This window comes from Myotis yumanensis, unplaced genomic scaffold (assembly GCF_028538775.1).
Source record: "Myotis yumanensis isolate MYYU_CA2020_CCGP unplaced genomic scaffold, mMyoYum1.0.hap1 SCAF_6, whole genome shotgun sequence".
Classification (NCBI taxonomy): domain Eukaryota; kingdom Metazoa; phylum Chordata; class Mammalia; order Chiroptera; family Vespertilionidae; genus Myotis; species Myotis yumanensis.
In genome coordinates, this window is record NW_027223757.1 from 91,257,077 (window position 1) to 91,279,991 (window position 22,915).

Here is a 22,915-nt window from a genome sequence, read left to right on the forward strand (position 1 = left end):
CATGTTCTCTCTCTAGGTTCTCTCTCTAGGTTCTCTCTCTAGGTTCTGTGTAGGATCTGACGAGGATCTGATGAGGATCTGATGTTTATTGTCTTGTTACATCCGTATTTATACCAGCCGATTTTAATCCTGTCAGTTTCTATTACAAAGGTTAGGGCGTTTCTTATCTCCATTCCAGGGAGTAAAGATTATGTAGCTTAACTACCCACCTGGCACTTAATTAAGGGGTTGTATCCCCTCCCTAACCTCAGGGAAAGATCCCCACCTGGGGAAACAACCTTTCTCGGAGAGGTGACCTTGGTTAAAACACATGGTGCTAAAGGGAGCAAACATATTAAGAACAGTATGCTATATACGCCAGGTCCCTTGAAACAGCAAGGATGGACCAGCTCCCGGCAGTTCTCTGCATTGGGAGATCCTACAGTTCTTCATTCCTCAAGGCAGAAAGAAATGGAAGACTAAGTTTACATGTAAATAAACTGATTTCTAAAAATAAGTTAAATGAACAAATATTTGCTTGTTCCTTTTCCCTTTTTCCTACACACAATGCTAAAATTTATATATCAGGCACTGTACTAAGCATAGGATAAGCATAACCTGTATAGTCCCTATGAGGTAGATACTTTTCCTGTCCTCATTTTACACACTGGGCAACTGAGGCACAAAGAGCTTCTTGAATTAGCAGTTTACTTAAAATCTGCTAATTTTTGCTAATTGGAACCCTGGTAAGCTGTCAATCAAACCTAAGTCTCCTGACACCAGAGACCTTGGCTAAATTAGTGTCTCCTGGATCTGCTTTCTAGTCCTGCTACATTTTACCACCTCCTTGCTAAAGGAATTTTTCTAAAGCACTGCTTTTGTAGGGTCACTCTGCTGCTTAAATCTCTTGAAGACTTCCTTCCACATAAAATACTAAAATGCTTGACATTTAAAGCTCTTCAGTCTAGTTCCATAGGGTTACTGGTGGTGGGTGGGGACATAGTGGACTTCAATTGAAGAATGACATGTAATAGTGAAAGATGAAAGAGAAGATACATGCCTTGTATGTATCCTTCTTGAGCAAAATAAAGTCTGGGAATGTGGGGAGAAAGACAATAAAATGTCAAGTGCTGAAGACATATAAAGCAAGGTGAAGGGGGTTAAGTATGGCATGCAGCCAACGGCTCTTTTATATAGTAGGATCAGGGAAGTTCTCTGGAAAGTTAACACTAACACAGACCTAAAGAGAGAAGGTCAGAGATAGGTTTGGGTGGCATTGAAAAGTCAGATCATAAGGCCTTGTAGGCCATTGTGAAAACATTTATTTTGAATGTAGTGGTTGCCTAAATTGGGTGCTTTATTAAAGATCATCAGTTTTTGTTTGTTTCTTTTTAAGTATAATTGAGTCTGAAATGCTTCCTGTGGAAACCTAGGCTGCTGAGATTAGGGAATCACAAACTGCCATCTAGTGGCTGTTTATCATAAATGTGGGTTAGCCTTCCAGAAAATAAGCAGGCTCTATAGAAGTTTGTGTTGCCAGCTTAGTCATATAAATGGAAAATGTGGATGCCTAGAAAAAAACTTCATTTATGAACTATTTGAAACTAAGTTATAGACATCGTGCCTCTTTACCTCTAAATACTTTGCATATTCCCTTAGAACAAGCACATTCATTTATATGACTACTAGAGGCCCAGAGATCAGGTCGAAACCAGCAGTCTAACATCCCCTGAGGGGTCTCAGAGTGCGAGAGGGCACTCTGCAAAGTTGCTGTCACTCAGCAGCTCCTGCATTGAGTGTCTGCCCCCTGGTGGTCATTGCATGTCATAGCTACCGGCCGGTCGTCTGGTCCCTTAGGCTTTTATATATAGAGATCAAATATGATCCAAGTAGGAAATGGATTTTCTCTACATCTGCTCTGCTGTATGGCTCCATTCCAAGACCTTTCATTATGAAGAGCTGTTAGTTTGCTGTGGGCCAGATTTCAAGAACTCTCAGTAAGCAAGGAAAATCTTAATACCTTGCTTTTGGGTTAATCCAGGGAGTTTTAATTATTAAAAACAGAAGAAAGGGAATTTAGTAGTCCCTCCTTATTTGCAGTTTTGTTTTCTGCGGTTTCAGTCACCTGCAATAAACCAGGGTCTGAAAATATTAAATGAACTTCCAAAAATAAATGATTCATAAGTTTTAAATTGGGTGCTATTTTGAGAGAAATCTCACACCATCCCTCTCCATCCAACCCAGGACATGAATCATCCCTTTGTCCAGTGTATCCACACCATTTATGCTACCTGTCCACTTAGTAGCCATCTTGATTTTGAGATTGACTATTGTGGTATCACAGTGCTTGTGTTCAAGTTATCCTTGTTTTACTTATAACTTTTATTATAGTATATTGTTATACTTGTTCTATTTCATTATTAGTTATTATTGCTAATCTCACAATGCCTAATTGATAAATTAAACTTTATCATAGGTATTTATGTATAGAGGGAAAACATAGCATATAGGGTTCAGTACTATCCACGGTTTCAGGCATCCACTGGGGTTCTTAGAACATATCCCCATGGATAAAAGGGAGATTGCTATACCTTGTTTTTATTTATTATTACTATTACTTTTAAAATATTTTTTTATTGATTTCAGAGAGGAAGGGAAAGGGAGAGGGAGAGAGATAGAAACATCAGTGATAAGAGAGAATCATTGGTTGGCTGCGTCCTACATGCTCCCTACTGGGGATCGAGCCCACAACCCGGGCATATGCCCTTGACTGGAATTGAACCCAGGACCCTTCAGTCTGCAGGCTGACACTATCCACTGAGCCAAACTGGCTGGGGCTACCTTATTTTTAAATAGACTCTATTGAGTTGTCATTTACAAACAATATAATGAATTCATTTTTAAGAGTGCAGTTTAGTATATTTTGGCAAATGGATGCATCCATGTAACCAGCACTGCAGTCAAGGCTGGAACATTCTCATCACTGCAGGAACTTCCAGGGTCTCACCCTCCCCATCCTGGCCCTAGGCAACCACCAGTCTTTCTGTCTGTGATTAGTGGCTGGTCAATAATTTCATATAAATGGGATTGTACTCTATGTACTCTTCAGTGTCCAGCTTCTTCAGGTCAGCATAATGGTTTTAAGATTTGTTTGTGTTGGTCACATCTATTAGTTTTTTATTCCTTTTTAATGTTGAATATGAATCTATTGCAAAAATATACCTAAGTTTGTTAATGTCTTCTCCATTTGGTGGATGTCTGTGTTTCTTCTCTTTGGGGCCATTATGAGTAAAGTTCTATGAATTCTTATATAAATCTATGAGTGGACACATCTTTTATTTCTCTAGGATTAGAATTGCTAGAATGTGGTTGAGGTCTGTTTAATCCTATATAATAAAAGCCCAGCGGCCATAATGACCAGAATGACAGCTCGACCAATTGCTATGAGGTGCATTGACCACCTTTTGGTCCCTCTTCTCCTCCCGCAGCCCCCCCCACACACACACACACACAGGCTCCGATTGCCAGATGGCAAATGGGGAACCAGGGTGGGTGGCGGCGGGGCATGAGCGGGTGGAACGGCCGACCTCTTGGTCCCTTCCCCTGGCCCACAGGCTCTGATCACCGGATGACAAATGGGGAACCATGGGGAACCGGGGTGGGTGGCGATGGGGTGGGATAGGGATTGGCTAGGGAAACCGGGGTGGGTGGTGGTGGCGGGGTGGAATGGGGACTGCTGAGGGTAACCGGGTGGATGGTGGCGGTGGGACTGGGGACTGGCGAACAGGCGGAAGATGGCCCTGATCGCAGGCTAGGCCTAGGGACCTTACCCATGCACGATTTCGTGCACTGGGCCTCTAGTTTTATATAAAATGCCAAATTTCCCCAAAATGACTGTACCATTTAACATTATCACCAACAGTGTATGAAAATTTCAATTATTTCACATTTTTTAATTGAATTTGTTGGAGTGACACTGGTTAACAAAATTATATAGGTTTCAGGTGCACAATTCTACAACACATCATTTATACACTGATTGTGTTTTTACCATCCCAAGTCATGTCTCCGTCCATCACCATTTATCCCTCCTATACTCTCCTCCACTTTCCTCTATACCCTTACCCCTGGCAGTTACCACACTGTTGTCTGTGTCCATGAGTTTTTGCTCTTTTTTTTTTTTTTTTTTTTGCTCAATCCCTCTATTACCCTCCACCTAGCCCCCTTTCCTCTGACAGCTGTCAGCCTACTATCTATGAGTCTGTCACTATTTTGCTAATTAGTTCATTTTGTTTATTAATTTTCACATATGAGTAAAATCATATGGTACTTGTCTTTCTCTGACTGGCTTATTTCACTTAGCATAATGTTCTCCAGGTCCATCCATGCTATCCCAAAAGATAAGATTTTCTTCTTTTTTATAGCCGAGTAGTATTCCATTGTGTAAATGTACCACAGCTTTTTTATCCACTCAACTACTGATGGGCAGTTGGGCTCCTTCCAAATCTTGGCCATCTATCTATCTATCTATCTATCTATCTATCTATCTAAAGAGCTAAAGAGCTAATATGCAAATGGTTGTCACGCCGTAATGGCTCAGACACTCAACACTGGGGAGAGGGGAATGGGGACCAGCCAGGCACAAATGAGCTCATGAGAGAGGAATGGGGACCAGCCAGGCTGCAGCCTGGGATTGGCATAAGCCACCCGCCCTGCGGTCCTGGGTGTCTGCGGCCCAGGCAAAGCTGCCCCAGGTCCTGGGTGTCTGCGGCTGGCCAGAGGGAGGGAAGCCTGGGTCCCAGGTGCCTGCAACTGGCCGGAGGAGGGAATCCTGGTTCCTAGGTACGAGGCAGAGGAAGTTAGGGGTGATCAGGCCAGCAGGGGAGCAGTCAGAGGTGATCAGGCAGGCAGGCAAGCGAGCGATTAGGAGCCAGCAGTCCTGGATTGGGAGAGGCCCCCTGGGAGGTCCCGGATTGGAGAGGGTGCAGGCCAGACTGAGAGACCCCCCCCCCCCCACCTTCACACCCCCCCTCCCCGCACGAATTTTGTGCACCAGGCCTTTAGTTGTGAATAATGTTGCAATGAACATGGGGGTGCATATATTCTTTTGAATTAGTGTTTCGGGTTTCTTTGGATAAATTCCAAGAAGTAGGATCACTGAGTCATAAGGCAGTTTCATTTTTAATTTTTTTGAGGTAACCATACTGCTTTCCATAGTAGCTGCACCATTTTGCATTCCCACCAGCACTGCACAAAGGTTTCCTTTTCTCCACATCCTCACCAACACTTGTTGTTTGTTGATTTATTGATGATAGCCACTCTGACAGTTGTGGGGTGATATCTCATTGTGGTTTTAATTTGCATTTCTCTGATGGGTTAGTAACGTTGAGCATGTTTACATATGCCCATTGGCCATCTGTATGTCCTCTTTGGAGAAGTATCTGTTTAGGTCCTTTGTCCATTTTTAAATTGCATTGTTTGGGGGTTTTTTTGGTGTTGAGATTTGTAAGTTCTTTATAAATTTTGGATATTAATCCCTTATCAAATGTATTGACAAATATGTTTTCCCATTCAGTGAGTTTCTTTTCTCATTTTATTGATAGTTTCCTTTGCTTTGCAAAAACTTTTTAGCTTGAAATAGTCCCATTTGTTTACTTGTTTTCCTTGCCCGAGGAGATATATTAGAAAATATATTGCTTATGGTTTTGAGTCTAATATTTAAGTTTTTAATTCATTTTGAGTTTATTCTTGTGTGGTGTAAGAAGGTGTAAGAAGGTTCAGTTTTCTACCCACCCCCCTTTTTTTGCATGTACCTGTTCTTTTTTCCCAGTGTTTGGTGTACAATGTATTTGTTATTTTTTTGATTTGGAAAATTTGAACTGGAGCCACAGATCAAAGGGAGGTCTTGGGGAAAACACATAGACAAGAAGGTATAGAAGAACCTGGCAATATGATAAGTTATTTTTTTCCAAATTATAAAAGAAAGTTTATTTAGAAAATTACAAAGGTAGTTGAAGTCAGCCAGCTGGGCTGTGTAGGCTCAAGAAACAAGTTACAGAGGCAGAAGAAAGGCCCTTGGAGCTTAGGAGAGGGAAAGGCAAAGGTAACACACCTTGTGGGGAAGAACAGGGGGATGGGAAAAGTGTGGGCGTGCACCTGAGAGGGAGAGTACCAATAAATTAACTTTTTTTAAAAGATAATAATGGATACTTTAGCAATTAATTGCATAGAAACATTTTCAAATATAGTAAACATTCAAAGTGGAGTGTATTGATAAAGGTATAAGTAGGTGATCCTTTTAGCAATAATTACTATTTTCACCTTAAATGAATAGATTGGTAATCAATTTTTACATAAACAAGTGAAGATGATTTATACAGTCAATAAATTTACTCAGCCCTCTCCTGTTGGATGTTTAGGTTTCCAGTTTGTTCCAGTGGATTATTGTTAGGGTTTGGCTAGTGACAAGGGCTATGAAAGAATTCACAACTAAAAGAAGAGATGCAGAGAGGAAGTTTATTTTACTTTCCAGGAAGGGAAAGGGCCAAGTACTGCTAATCAATACAGGGCAGGGAACAAAAAGCAGTTTCTACTTTTAAAGAGTGATGGCTGCTGTTGTAGGTGGCAAGGACGGGAGGAGGATTGGGGGCTGACGTTGAGTAGATATCAGGGGCTGTCTTGAAAAGTTAAGTTTGTTTGCTTTCCAGGAGACAGTGTGGCAGATGTCCTAGGGAGGTGTCTTATCAGTATTTTTCCCAAGCCTGTAAAACAAGCATGTCAAACTCTGCCAGCCGCATAGGAGGCACATGCTTGCTGTAAAACATGCTTAGAACAAAAGGTATGAAGAGTTCAAAAGAAGCTGGCCTGAAAGGGAGGGAGGAAGAGAACTTTCTAATTAAAGACTCCTTCTTGGTGCGAATTACCGGAGTTCTGAAAACAGCAAGAAGGAGGCGGAATGCAAGAATGTAGCCTTGAGAGTAGCTTATCTTGTCTTGCAGTTTGAACAGGGGCTGTTTGAATCAGAGGAGATAATAATCTGGGAGTTTAATTATCAGCTGCTTCTCATAAAATGTGGAAGGCCACAGCAAAGAAAAAGAAAATGCCTTTTTCCTGTCCTTACAATATGTTATGTCCATGTGGTCCAGTGTGTTAAAGCTTATATTTTCTTGTTGTTTTTCTGTCTGGACAATCTATCCTTTGATCTAAGTAGTATATAAAAATCCCCTACTATTGTATTACTGTCTATTTTTCCCTTTAGTTCTGTTAATACTTACTTTATATATTTAGGTGTTCCTATGTTGAGTGCCTAAATATTTACAAATATTGTATCCTCTTATTGGATTGGCACCTTTATCATTATGTAACATCCATCTTTGTCTCTTATTACAGTCTTTCTTTTAAAGTCTATTTTTCTGATATAACTGTAGCTACTTTAGCTTTCTTTTGGTTTCCCTTTACATGGAATACTTTTTCTATCCCTTCACTCTGACTGTGTGTTCTAAGATGTAAGTCTCTTGTGAATGGCATATAGATAGGTCTTAGTTTTCTATCCATCTTTTGACTGGGGAATTTAGTCCATTTACATTTAAAGTAATTGTCTGTAAGTATGTACTTATTGTTTACTTACCCGTGTTTATAGTTTCTCTTTGTTCCTTTTTTCTTCTCTTGCTCTCTCTTGTTTTGATGACTTTCTATAGTGGTATACTTACATTCCTTTCTCTTAATCTTTTGCTGTTTACTATAGGTTTTTATTTGTGGTTACCATAAGGCTTACACATAAGCATATATCTATGGTCTGCTTTAAATTGATAACAACTTAAATTTGATCCCATTCTAAAGCTCAACATTTTTATTCCCCATCCCCATACACATTTTGGTTTTGATGTCACATTTTTCTTGTGTATCCCTTACCCATTTATTACAGTCATAGATAGTTTTACTATTTTTTGTCTTTTAATCCACACTAGCTTTATAAGTGATTAATCCACTACCTTTACTATATTTTTACCTCTCTAGTGGGATTTTTTTTTTTTTTAAATATATTTTATTGATTTTTTACAGAGAGGAAGGGAGAGAGATAGAGAGTTAGAAACATCGATGAGATAGAAACATCGACCAGCTGCCTCCTGCACATCCCCACTGGATTGGAGATGTGCCCGCAACCCAGGTACATGCCCTTGACCGGAATCGAACCTGGGACCTTTCAGTCCGCAGGCCGACGCTCTATCCACTGAGCCAAACCGGTTTTGGCCTCTCTAGTGGGATTTATTCTTTTATATGTTTTCTTGTAATCAGTCAGCACCCTTTTTTTCTTAAGCTTAAATAAGTCCAATTAGCATTTCTTGTAAGGCTAGTTAAGCAGTGATAAACTCCTTTAGTATTTGCTTATCTGGAAAACCTTATCTCCAATTCTGAATGATAACTTTTCTGGGTAGAGTATTTTTGGTTGGAATTTTTTTCTTCTGGCACTTTTTCAAATTGTGGTATAATATACATAAAATTTACCATCTTAAGCATATTTAAGTGTATATACTGTTGATTGGTATTAAATATATTCACATTGTTGTGTAATCATCACCACCATCCATCCCCATAACTCTTCATTTTGTAGGACTGAAACCGATTAAACATTTTGAGTCCTTGCTTTGAGTCCTTTCAATTCTTTTAGGTGCAAACCCAGAAGTAAAATTGCTGGATTATATGGTAAATCTATTTTTAATTTTTAAAAACACCATACTGTTTTCCATATTGGCCGTGCCATCCTTAGTAGTCTCACCAAAGTAGCATACAAAGGTTTCAGTTTCTCTCCCTCCTCACCAACATAGTTATTTCAATCATGTGAATGTGTTTTCAAATGCATTAGCAGCATTATGCTAATTACATTAAATGTCAGATGTTCACAGCATTATCCCCATATGAATATTTTAAACTTTAAACTGTCAAATTACCTCTAAAAAGGCTTCACCAGCCCGGCTGGCATGGCTCAGTGGTTGAGCATTGACCTATAAACCAGAAGGTCACGGGTCGATTCTGGTCAGGGCACATGCTCGGATTGCAGGCTCAATCCCCAGTGTGGGGCGTGCCGGAGGCAGCCGGCCAATGATTCTCTCTCATCATTGATGTTTCTGTCTCTCCCTCTCCCTTTCTCTCTGAAATCAATAAAAATGTATTTTAAAGATACATAAATAAATAAAAATAAAAAGGCTTCACCAATTTTAATTTCATCCATAGCCTAAAACAGTGGTTCTCAACCTGTGGGTCGCGACCCCTTTGGTGGTCGAATGACCCTTTCACAGGGGTCACCTAAGACAATCCTGCATATCAGATATTTACATTATGATTTACAACAGTAGCAACATTACAGTTATGAAGTAGCAACGAAAATAATTTTATGGTTGGGTCACAACATGAGAAACTGTATTTAAAGGGCCGGAAGGTTGAGAACCACTGGCATAAAAGCATGCCCACTCAACCCCTCCAAATCCTTGTCAACATGCAAAATTAATCCTTTTTTATTTCTGCCAAGTCACTGGACATTTTTTTTAAAAATCCTTGTTTTAATATCTTTTTCCCTGTTTCTATTGATTTAATATCTTTTCATGTGTTTACAGACTACTTAAATCTTTTCTTGAATTAATTGACAGGTTAGTTTGAGTAAGCTAAACTGCTTTATTAGTTTCCTATTGCTACTATAACAAATTGCTACAAATTTAGTAGCTTAAAAGGAGACAAAGTTATCTTCCTTCTAGAGCAGTGGTTCTCAACCTGTGGGTCGAGACCTCTTTGGGGGTCGAACGACCTTTTCACAGGGGTCGCCTAAGACTATCGCAAAACACATATATAATTACATATTGTTTTTGTGATTAATCACTATGCTTTATTATGTTCAGTTTGTAACAATGAAAATTCACCCTGCATATCAGATACGTACATTACGATTCATAACAGTAGCAAAATTACAGTTATGAAGTAGCAACAAAAATAATTTTATGGTTGGGGGTCACCACAACATGAGGAACTGTATTAAAGGCTCGCGGCATTAGGAAGGTTGAGAACCACTGTTCTAGAGGCTCTGGGGGAGAATTGGTTCCTGGTCTTTTCTAGCTTTCTGCATTTCTTGGCTCATGGTCCCTTCCTCACATTGTTTAGCATATCTCACTCTGATCTTCCCTTTTCACAAATAGCTGGTTTTCCCGGTGATTATGGTAAACTGTTCATGTTGTTTTTAGTTTTGTTGTGAAATGCCATGTTTATCCAATACTGAATTACCTTATTAAGTGTATGGCTAGATTTCATTTTAATCCAGTACCAGTACTATAGCATTTTAATTATTATAGCTGTTTATTCCATCTTGCTATCTGGAGCCCAAGTTCCCAATCATTTCTCTATTTTGAAAAGTTCTTGGCTATTTTTGCTAATTTTCTTTTCTAAGGAAAGTTCTACAAAAATACCTTGTTGATTTCAGTTGAGATTGCTTTGAATTTATATGAATTTATAGGTTACTTTCTGGAAAAATGACTTGTTTAGTTTTGATTCTTCCCATCTAGGAATATTCGGTAGCTTTCTTGTTTATTTGTTTGTTTGTTTGTTATACCCTTGAGACATGTGTGTTTCTTATAGTCTTAGATTTTTCCTGTGATTGCTTTTTTAAGTTTACTGCTTTTTATCCATTACATTTTTTATTGGTTATTGCTGGTATGTTAAAACTGTTGCTTTTTAAATTTGTATGGTAATTTGTTACCTCCTTACTACCTAAAACCTTGTATTGGTTGCTACTGATTTTTTTGGTTATTTTTCTCAGATTTTCTAGGTGAATAACCATTTTATAATGGTAGCAGTTCTGGTTCTTTTTCTTCCCTTAAATTACTAAGACTGCCAGTATAACTTTGAAAAGTAGCCATAAAACTGTGTTACATCTTCTGTCTTTTATGGGAATGCTTGTGTAATGTTTCAATGGGTTACTAATATATACCTTTAATTGAGTAGAGTAGTAAGTCTCTCAACTTAATTATTAAGTTTATTCCTATTTATCAAGGGTTTCAATCTCAAATACATCTTCAATTTTGTCAAATATCTTTATGATTTCTGTATGATCTTTGTATGTATATTAAATAATGAATAACTTTACTAGATAATTCTGAGCTTGAATTGTTCTTTTATTTTTTTAATATTTTTATTGATTTCAGAGAGAGAGAGAGAGAGAGAGAGAGAGAGAGAGAGAGAGAGAGAAACAGTGAGAAACGTCATTGATGACAGAGAATCACTGATTGGCTGCCTTCTGGGGACCAAGCCCACAACCCGGGCATGTGCCCTGACCTGGAATCAACTAATAACCTCTTGGTTCATGGGTTTATGCTCAATCACTGAGCCACACTGGCAGGGCAGGCTTGTTTGACTCTTCAGATGCACTGGAACAGTTCATAAAAAGAGAACTACCAAATTAACCCTTCTTTGAAAATGTAGCAGCATTTCACTTTAAAACTATTATTACTTTGTAACTGTCTGGATTTGTTTCCTTTGTCAGGAATAAGTCTTCACTTTTTTTATCTCCATGGCTTATATCCTTGTATCCTTGTGGGGGTTTTTTAAAAAAGAAAATTTGTTTTGGAAGAGGCTGGTCTATTTTATTAATCTTTCTCAAATAATTAACTTTTCATTTGACAAAGGCCTTTTTCAGTTATTTGATGTCCTTAATGTAGCATTAAACATGAGCAGGTTGAGAAAGCCAAAACAAAGCACAGATGAGAAAGAAACTTAAAACTAAATTGTATCCTTAAGATAAAAGAAAATAGTACATCACTGGAACACTGCAGGAATCTCACAAAAAGGAATATTCAAGAACAAAAATAATTGTGGGAAATTAAAAATAGGGTAGAAATTTAAAAGGCAACATGAGTTAGGAAGATCAGTGTAGAAAGTAAACCAAAAATAAAAATCCTAAAGAAATAGAAAATATAAGAGACAACTTAAGAAATCGATGAGGTAGGACAGAGGGTTCAGGTCCAGTAGATGAAATGAAGATTAAATTTTCAGTGAAATACAAGAAATTTTTGTCAGAATTGAATGCAAGTAAATAGACGTACTTAACAAGGTGGATTTTTAATAAAAAGCCATTCAGGAAATTTCAGAAAATAGGGATTACAGAGAAGATCCTTAAAAACACACACACACACACACACACCTGTTTTTTGATGCTGGGAAATCAGAAGGCATTTGATTGGATTTGTCAACAGCACCAGAGAAAGCTAGAAGACAACAGCAATTTATACCCAGACTGGCAGTAAGGGATGGGTAAAATGAGAGTTCTTAATAAATTTACCTCCCCTGCTCTCAGTCTTCAGAAGTTACTGGTAAATATGAGCTGTGCAAATGAAAGACTAAAAATTAATACTTAAATATAAATTAAGTATGTTTTTAATGACATTTTAAAAGTAAGATCCCCCCGCCCCCCCTTAGGTAATCTGTTTAGAATAAAAAAGTTTCTTTTGTACTAATGCATGGCAGGGTAGAGACTTAATAGTATTTCACACTGCAACTTGCAATTTATAATTCAGTTTTGAACCATTTAACTGAGTCTGATATTTAAGTGTTCACTTACATAACTAAAAACCAAGAGAACAGGTCAATAAAATAATCAAATTCTTTTTGCTTCAAAAAATCTTTAAAAACATAATTTTTTAATATTACCACTCTCATCATACTTGTGAAATTCTAATATTCCAATATTTTCATATCTGGTTTTCACTATTTATATTTTACTGCTTTTCACATTTTCACAATTGTAATTCTTCTTACAATCAAATTTTAATTCTGAAAGGCAACGAGTTTGAAATCAGAGGATCTGTTTATAAATCTATCTTAGTCTTAAATTTGGGCATGTTCATTCAGACTCATTATTTTTATTTAGGAAAGTGGTATAGTAGTTCCTTACTAAATAAGTTTCCCAAAGACATGTTTTCACTAAGAGTGAACAACACTTGAGTCAAGCAGAGGTTTTTGTTTGTTTACTTGGTTGTTTTTAAGCCTTACCCCAGGATATGTTTTGTTTTGTTTTTAAATATATTTTTATTAATTTCAAAGAGGAAGGGAGAGGGAGAGAGAGAAAAATATCAATGATGAGAGAGAATCATTGGTTGGCTGCCACCTGCATGCCCCACACTGGGGATCGAGCCCACAACCTGGGCATATGCCCTGATAGGGAATGGAACTGTGGTTCATAGGTCTATGCTCAGTCGCTTAGCCAAGCCGGCTGGGCCCAGTATATTTTTTCTTTTCTTTTTTTTTTTTTTTTTTTTGGTAAGAGACACATGGATTGGTTGCCTCCCATACATGCCCTTGACCAGGAAAATTGAACCCAAGATCCTCCAGTGTGTAGCCCATGTTCTAACCACTGAGCATGCCAGCTAGAGTTAATCATGCAGTTTTATAGCTACTTTTCTAATTCCTGGGAGACAAAAAAAAAGTAACAAAAATTGAGGTAGGTTGGAATGGTCACCAAATATCTAAATCTGAATCATTAGTCATGCTTGTTCTGAGGTATTTCTTAAATTTCAATAAACCATAGAAGTGGTTTTGCTTTGATTATTGCTCTTTGTTTTCTGTTTTATTAAATCTTTTGGAAAAACAGTCTGATCAAACAGGTTGATGAAAAAGTAAATAAAATACTGAGGAACGGGAACCAGAGCTACTAAAAGAAATATCCACTCTGCTTCTGTTGCGTAAAGCTTTTTATAAAGCAGGCAGCTAGTATGTATTAAAGCCTGAATGTAAATCCAGATCTTTCTGTCTCCTGAACTTCCTAGTCACAAAAATTTCAATATAACTAATTGATGGCATGTGGAGAAAGAAATCAATAAAAACTTTTAATGCATTATAATAAATGAGATATTATTTTTGTCTATCAAATAAGCTAAGTTTTCTGAACTTGGTAATACTTAAATACCAAAAACCCATATGTGGCTGTAGCTATAACTCAGTATATTGCAGCTCTTTTAGAAAAGTCATACTACATAATCCTATAAATTATTCAAGGCCACAGATTGAAAGGAAATCGTCCAAAATGTTCATTTGTTCAGAGCAGATTTGTTATAAAACAAAATAATTTCTTTTCAATTTTTCTACATTTAACATGTTATTTTTATAACTAGGGGGAATATTTCTGTCCTTATCTGGTAGTTTGACATTAGGGAAATAATTCTAAATACAGAATAGCCCTGACCGGTTTGGCTCAGTGGATAGAGCGTCGGCCTGTGGACTGAAGGGTTCCAGGTTCGATTCCAGTCAAGGGCATGTACCTTGGTTGCGGGCACATCCCCAGTGGGGGATGTGCAGGAGGCAGCTGATTGATGTTTCTCTCTCATCGATGTTTCTAACTCTCTATCCCTCTCCCTTCCTCTCTGTGAAAAATCAATAAAACATATTAAAAATAAATAAATAAATAAATAAATACAGAATAAAGGTTATCCAAAAATATTCCACAGCTTTATTTTTAGTAGTGAAAAACTCGAAATAAGTTAAATGTGTAGTAGAACAGAATGTGCAAAGTAAGTGGTGATAATTCTAAGGGAAATATGTAAGATTAAAGAGATAGCATAGAAATGAAGAAAAAAGTTTACAATGTAGTAGGAAAAGCAGAATACAAAATTTTTATATAGTATATAATACAAATATATGTATTTTTTAAATATGTTTTTATTGATTTTAGAAAGGAAGGGAAAAGAATAGAGAGATAGAAACATCGATGACAGAGAAACATTGATTGCCTCCTGCAAACAACCCGGGCATGTGTCCTGACCAGAATCAACCTGTAACTTCTTGGTTCACAGTTTGCTGCTCAATGTGCTGGGCACATTTTTTCCCCTAAAAATATAGCAAAATATCCCTGGCCAGGTGGCTCGGTTGATTGGAGTGTCATCTCATGCACAAAAAGGTGTCATGTTTGATTCCTGGTGCCTGTGGGTTAATCTCCAGTTGGGGCGGTGTGTGTGGGAGGCAACCAACCAGTCAGTATTTCTTTCACACACTCTCTCTCTCTCTCTCTCTCTCCCTCTCCCCCTTCCCCTTTCCCTGCCTTCCCTCCCTCCCAACCTCCCTCCCTTTCTTCCAAACATATCCTTGGGGAGGATTAAAAAAACACACAAAACAGTTATTAAAAATATAGCAAAGTAACTGGAAGAAAATCTAATCGTTTTTATCAGCAATTATGTTTGGATATTATGATTCAAGTACTTTTTTTCCTTTATATTTTTATGTATTAAGTGTGGCAAAAGTAGGTTTACAATTTGTATGGAAAATACAATAATCTACACTAATAATAGACAAATATGTAAATAGACCATACCTCCATGATGCCCACAGCCAATCAGGAGGGAATATGCAAATTAGCAGGACAAAGATGGCGGCCATGGAGCCAGCTGGAGCAAGCCAGAGGCTTGGGTCACCCCCGGCTCGGAGGAAGCCAAGCTTCCCACCCGCCTGGGCCAGCCACCGAAGGAGGGGTCTGTGGGCGGCGGTCACGGAGCAGGCATGAGCGCTCAGGAGGCTTGGGTTGCCTGGGCTGGCCACCGAGGGAGGGGCCTGCAAACGGCCCTCAGCCCCTCACCCAGGCTGACTAGGCCACCATTGGGGTGAGGGTCCCTGCTGGTGGGCGTGGCCAGCCTGAAAATGGCCCTCAGCCTGCAAACAGCCATCAGCCCCTCACCCAGGCTGGCCACGACCCCACAGCGGGGACCCTCACCCCATGGGGGTGTGGCTGGCCTGCAAACTGCCCCAGCCCCTCGCCCAGGCCAGCATCATCCCCAGTGGGGACCCCCACCCTAATGGGGCATGGCCAGCCTGCAAACCACCTCAGGCCCCTCGCCCAGGCTGTCCCACCCCCCAAGGGAACCCCCACCCTGATCCAGGACACCTTTCAGGGCAAACCAGCTGGCCCCTTATACTAATAAAAGGGTAATATAATATGCTAATTAGACTGGGAGACCTTCCAGGAGACCTTCCGGACCTTCTTCTGGACAAAGCCATGGTGGCGGGGCCGAGGTAGAGGCAGTTAGGGGCCAAGAGGGGAGGGCAGTTGTGGGTGATCAGGCCAGGATGGGACGGCAGTTATGGGTGATCAGGCCGGTGGGGGGGTGTCATTGGGGGTGATCAGGCCGGCAGGGGGGGAGCAGTTGGGGATAAGCAGGCCGGCAGAGGGGGCCAGATGGGGGCGAGCAGGCCAGCAGTGGGGGTCAGTTGGGGGCAAGTAGGCTGGCAGTGGGGCACTTGGCGGTGATCGGGCTGGGGGGGGGGCAGTTGGGGACAAGCAAGCCGGTGTGGGGAGGCAATTGGGGGCAAGCAGGCTGGCAGGCAGAGTGATTAGGGGCAAGCAGGCAGGCAAGTGAGTGGTTAGGAGCCAGCAGTCCCAGATTGAAGAGGGTGCAGACCGGGCTGAGGGACACCGCCCCCCCGCCCCCCGCACAAATTTCATGCACCAGGCCACTAGTTTATAAATAATAATACAAGAATAAACTCTTGTGTTTCATGTTCTCACCACTGTAAACTTACTCTTGCCCCACTCTATATATTTTCCAGGTTTATTTAATTGTGTACTGACTTTTTAAAAAGTGGTCCTTTCTTAACCTGAGGTAAAGTGACAGCTAATGTTTTCCTAGGCTGCCATTAGATAATATTCTGTTTATATTATCTGTTAAGTGGGAGGAGGACATTTTGATAATATTTTCTTAAAGTCCTATTCTGTCCATTTAGATTGAACATGTTTATATTATTTCTTAGATCTGAAACTCAGCACCGAGGCTCTGCTCCCCACTCTGAGAGTGATCCACCAGAACAGGAAGAGGAGATTCTGGGGTCTGATGATGATGAGCAGGAAGATCCCAATGATTATTGTAAAGGTAAGACTTTCTATAAGTAAGACATGATCCATGTGTATTCAGTTTCTCATTTGAATATTTGCTCAATCATTGTAAAGTTTTGATGCTTTTTTGCTTACCGTATCTTTTAAAATTTCTATTTATTGAAAGTATTACAGGTGTCTGCATTTTTCTTTCTTTAAATATAGGAAATAGTATTTCCTCTTAGTTTGAGTCAATTTATTAGTTTTATATTAAACCTGTTTTTACCTTTTATTCTCCTTAAAAATAATAGTGCATACTTACCTTAGAAAACTTGAGACATATATTAAACAAAAAGAAAATAAAAGCCATCTTTAATGCTATCACCATAATTAATGGTGATGAGAAATAACCAGTGATGAGATTTTATTTTTTATTTTTATTTTTTAAAAATATATTTTATTGATTTTTTTTACAGAGAGGAAGGGAGAGGGATAGAGAGTTAGAAACATCGATGAAAGAGAAACATCGATCAACTGCCTCCTTCACATCCCCTACTAGGGATGTGCCCCCAACCAAGGTACATGCCCTTGACCGGAATTGAACCTGGGACCCTTCAGTCCACAGGCCGACGCTCTATCCACTGAGCCAAACCGGTCAGGGCTAATGATGAGATTTTATATGTAGACTTTTGCAAAACACCTTTTTATTACTTTTTTCTCATGATGATTGCTAAGATAAGTTAAACTGGAATTATATGTACTTAAACTATGTCCTAAGATTGATTGCCTGATAGCTTTTCTATTTCTTTATGAGACTTTCCAGTATTCTTTGGTAGGAACTTATAACAATATATCTTACCATCTAGTAGAACCTGGGTCTTTTTATTTTCATCAGGCAAAGATAGATGTTAAAATAACTTGATTCCTTCCACTGTTGGAAGCCTTTTCAGGCCTTCCTGAGTTTTGTTGTCTTGTGTTTTAGAAAATCAAATCCTGTGTGTTTTTTAGTTAAATAAATGGAATCCATTGATCTCTCTCTTTAACAAAGAAAAGAAAAGAAAAATCCTGAGACTGCAACTATAAATAGATTTATATGTTTAGATAAATCTGTTGTGATACATAAGCTTATTTTTATTTGGGGATGACTTATTTTAAATAACAAATGGTCTACAAAGCATCACTTGCACCTTCTAAATCATTAATTTTATTCTCTAAGATCTTTTTTTGTAACATGAGCTCAATGATACTGTATGCCTGACTTGACTTAAATTTTTTTTACTTAAATAACTTTTCCTACTACAAATGTTGAATTCCTAGCATAGAAGAAACCATTTTTATTTAATAAAAGGTATAGAGACGTTGAAAATGGGATATAAGATACCTTTTCCTACTACTTAAGTGAATGTTTCCCTCCTGTTATTTCTTCCAGGAGGTTACCATCTTGTGAAAATCGGAGATCTATTCAATGGGAGATATCATGTGATCCGAAAGTTGGGCTGGGGACACTTTTCAACAGTGTGGTTATCATGGGATATTCAGTAAGTTTTTGTGGTCCTGCAAAAGAATTAGTTAGGTGATAGCTAAATGTTTCTGATTTTGTAGAGCTGATCCACCTTCAGTTTAACTCTGACTGATTTCTTGATCAGAATTTTGTTCTTGATAATCTTTGTGTTCTTGGGCAAATGATTTTCCTCTGGTGAAGAAAGTTTTAAAGACAAGAGATTAATTAAATTAGTGTCAAAAGGCACTTAGAATTCCCAAATTCAAAGCATTGCAACTATTACTAAAAGTAAGGTATGTAAATTTGTAGTTTTCTCACCAGAGTAAAGTTAAATTGATTTACAAAAAAATATAGTAGTAATTACCTACCCTTTCGCTCCAAAATAACTTTTTAAAAATCAGGTGCCTAGCCCTGGCCAGTTTGGCTCAGTGAATATTCCAATTAAGGCAGCGGTTCTCAACCTGTGGGTTGCGACCCCTTTGGGGGTTGAACGACCCTTTCACAGGGGTCGCCTAAGACCATCAGAAAACACATATATAATTACATGTTGTTTTTGTGATTAATCACTATGCTTTAATTATGTTCAATTTGTAACAATGAAAATACATCCTGTATATCAAATATTTACGTTACGATTCATAACAGTAGCAAAATTACAGTTATGAAGTAGCAATGAAAAGAATTTTATGGTTGGGGGTCACTACAACATGAGGAACTGTATTAAAGGGTCGCAGCATTAGGAAGGTTGAGAACCACTGAGTTAAGGGCACGTACCTTGGTTACAAGCTTGATCCCCAGCCCTGGTTGGGTCACTTGTGGGAGGCAACTGGTTGATGTATCTCTCTCACATGGATGTTTTCTCCCCTCTCCCACTCCTTTCCACTCTCTCTAAAAAATTAATGGAAAAATATCCTCAGATGAGTATTAACAAAATAAAATAAAATGTGTTAATAAAAATTAAAAAAATAAAAATCAGGTGCCTATACTTGTTTATAAGAATTTCTGGTACCAAGAAGTAACCAGTCAGATGCAACCTTATTATGCGACATGACCAATAAGATGCAACTCTGTTATATGACCTATATACTTATGGTTCAAGACCGGTCATTTACATCGGACAGCAATTGTCCATTTTTTAATGTTATAGTCTAAGAGGAAAGAGGTCAGTGCCCCCGACTAAATAGTCAAGTATTGCTTGTCTTAAAAATTCTTGTAGCATACCAGTTGAAAATCGATGCCCTTTTTTTCTGCCAAGGGCCATTGGATATTTATAACATCATTCTCGGGCCATACAAAATTATCAGCTTAAAAGTTAGCCTGCAATTTTTGTCAGACATTTCATTAACTCACCCCTAATGCTTTGGCTGGGCCACACCAAATGATGGCCCACAGGTTGGATGTTCTTTACCCCTGCTCTCGACGAACCTATGTGAGATTTTCTTATATTTTCTTTTGGTAACAGACTTGCTCAGTCTCATACAGTCTAAAACTATTCTCTACATAAAATCAATTACCATGGGGTGTTTACCTAAAAGTGTACCATTTATCTTTGATGAAAACAGTAATTGCTATCTATGTACTTCTTTTTTTTTTTTTTTTTTTTTTTAGTTTGTTTTCACCCTATTTTTTCTTCTGGCTTCTTAAAGGAAAGTATTATAGTTCTTAACCTTTTAGCTTTTGCCAGGTAGACAAGATACTTCAGATTTGGTGGGGTTTCTCTCCTTATCTATCCCTTTTTATGGTTTTCCTTGGTTTCAGGGAGACATTAAGAAGGTAGATTTTAACTTAGAAAAAATGTTTAGTTACTGGCATTACCCAAGAACATATTTTCTTTTTATAAATTAAATCTGGCCAGTTAATTGTTGGGTACAAGTGTTGTATTTGAGTACAAGGAAACATGAAATCAATATTTGTATTTTTGTCACTGCCTCCCACTATATCGAAATCTTAGCTTCCTAAAGTAAGGGAGGACATTTAGTCCTAACTGTCTATGTTTGTTTCTTAGGGGAAAGAAGTTTGTAGCCATGAAAGTAGTTAAAAGTGCTGAACATTATACTGAAACAGCACTAGATGAAATCCGGTTGCTGAAATCAGTGAGTATTATTATATGTGAACTGCAAAGCATTAAATAAAGTTTTATTGAATTAAGACATACAAAGTGTAAATTCTTTAGCATGGCTAATATTTACTATAAAGTTTCAATATCTTTAAAGAAGTAGAGGAGACAACAATATACATTCTGTGCATGTGGTAGGGAACTGATGGAATATGCATGCTCTCATACACATAGAAAAAAACTTACAAATAAAAATGTTTATTGAACATGTTTTATGTGCCAGATAGCACAAAGAATGTTTATCTTTCCTACTATGGTTAAAAGGAAAGTTGTGCTAATAAATAAATACCTATTTTTTGTTTTTAGATGTTATAAAAATAAACATTATATTAATTCCTTTATACTTGAAAACTTAAGTATATTTAGCAAAAACTTACTTTCAGTTTTATTAGAAAATTCCAATGTAGTAGAAGGAACTTAAAGTCAGAGTTAGAAAACCTAGGTTTTAGGATCAGCTCTATCCCAATATGTCCTCCAACTCATCATTTTCTTTCTTCTGAACTTTAAATGTTTCATTTGTAAGATGACGATGTTAGACCAGGAAGTATTTTTCAAAGTATCAGTCTGTGACAGAATAAGGAGTTTGTGTCCAAAAGTAAATTACTGTATTGTTTCCTTCATTGAGAAAGTTTATCTTTGAACAAAAATATCAGCTTGAATAAACCATGTGGTTAGTGCTGTGGTTGATTTGCATCCTGCCAAAGCGTAATTCCTCGTAGCCTGGTTACCAGCAGTTAATTTGGGAATTGTGCTTTGAGTAGAAAAATGGTTGATTTAGTATAACAGTCTTTTTTTGATGCATTTCCTTTTGTGAATTAAGTTCTTTATCTATTTTAGCTAATAAAATTTTAATGTTTTTCTCATAAATTGGCTGTTTCTTGGAGTAATTAATCTTTTATTATATTTGCTGCAGGTAGCCATTTGGCTTATTTCAGTGCTTTCCTTTTTACTGAATACTGTCTTCCCCGTTATAGGTGCGAAATTCAGACCCTAATGATCCAAATAAAGAAATGGTTGTTCAACTGCTAGATGACTTTAAAATATCAGGAGTTAACGGAACACGTATCCTTTTTAAAACCTATTGAAAAATAAATCATGAATTAACTTTATCCCCAAAAAGGAACCAGATTTGTAAAACAGCATTGGTCTCTTTTCTGAAGGCAAACTAAAATCAAATTACTTTATTTTCTTATAAATTTCTGACCACAGATGTGAATCATATCTGTCTTTATATATTGTGATATTTCAGGGTATTATTTTAGGCTTTTCCCCCTTTTCAGCCCAATTAAGCCAAAGTGAAAATAACATTTTTAGAAAATAGCCTTGTATTATTAAGAGGAGGTTCTATGATTTTTATCAGCACAGAAATTTTAATGAAAGTAATTTTTCATGATAAATTCTGGGTAAACATTGAAGAGGTTGTATGTGTAGTTTAATGTTTATAATCTAAACAGGTGTGATTGTTCACATACTATCAATGAAAAACTGACTTGTTTTATGATTTTATCCGGATTCTTAGAATTTTATAGTTGGAGGGAAGCTCAGCTAATTTTCTTTATGAGTTAATTTCAGTGACATGCAGTGAACTAATTGAAAGGTTGTTGTAACAGCTATGTTTAAAAGGCCTATCAGACTTTTCAGAATAAATGATAGCGTCTCACTCGGATTGGAGAGTCTAAAACTGCTTATTCATAACTTATTTAAAAATCTAAAGAAAAGACTTTTCATATATCATTCTATCTCCCTATATGTTTAGCTTCTCTTAACATTCTTAATTGCAAGCGATGATCTTTTTTTAAGGAGACAGACTGCATATGGCTCTGTAGTATCATGTGGACTATGGTAAGAGATATGAACAGAGAAGCAAAAAGAAAAGATGGGAAAGCAAAGAGAACAGGTGATGTGAAAATATTTTATCTGTCATTCTGTAGTTAGTTGTGAGTTACTTCCTTGAAGTGAAACTTACATCCCCGCTCCCTAAGGAAAACTTGTAAGAATCATCCCATTTTAAAACAGTATCTTGGGTCCATTGTGGTCACTTTTTGTTGGCTTACTGTGTATGTGTGTGTTCAAATTAGTAGGAAGGCTAACCAAGAAATAAAAACATATACAGGATCTCATGATGGCCATTAATTCTGTTTCCCTATTTTTTTATCTTGTCTTGTACCAGATTTCTCTACTAATTTGGGAATGTTACAAACAAAACTATTCTAATAAGACATATTCTAATAATATCCTCTCCTCAGTAATGCTGATTGCCTTTATTTGACCCAAAGCTAGAAGACTTTTTGAAAATTATTGAAATATCATAGTAGATTTGAATTTCAAGCTCCAAGATATTTTCGAAACTTACCAGGTGGTTTCTCTGTGGTTTCTATTCATTTAATCCCTATTTTATTAATTTCTTTCTTTGTCCTTAGCCATTTCCCTCTGCCCTTCCTCCTCCTTGGCTCACTTGGCTACTGATATCTGCTGCTAGAGATTGAAA

At 37.7% G+C, this 22,915-nt stretch overlaps 1 protein-coding gene across 3 annotated transcripts in view; it reads left to right on the forward strand.

Moving 5' to 3' along the window:
* Positions 1-22,915, forward strand: part of SRPK1 (SRSF protein kinase 1) — a 77,535-nt gene that overhangs the window by 15,510 nt on the left and 39,110 nt on the right. For all 3 annotated transcript variants that reach the window (XM_070418702.1, XM_070418703.1, XM_070418704.1), the window contains exons 3-6: positions 16,750-16,868; positions 18,240-18,348; positions 20,317-20,404; positions 21,402-21,489. In XM_070418702.1, the coding sequence (XP_070274803.1) occupies positions 16,750-16,868; positions 18,240-18,348; positions 20,317-20,404; positions 21,402-21,489 (404 nt within the window). The remainder of the gene's footprint in view (positions 1-16,749; positions 16,869-18,239; positions 18,349-20,316; positions 20,405-21,401; positions 21,490-22,915) is intronic.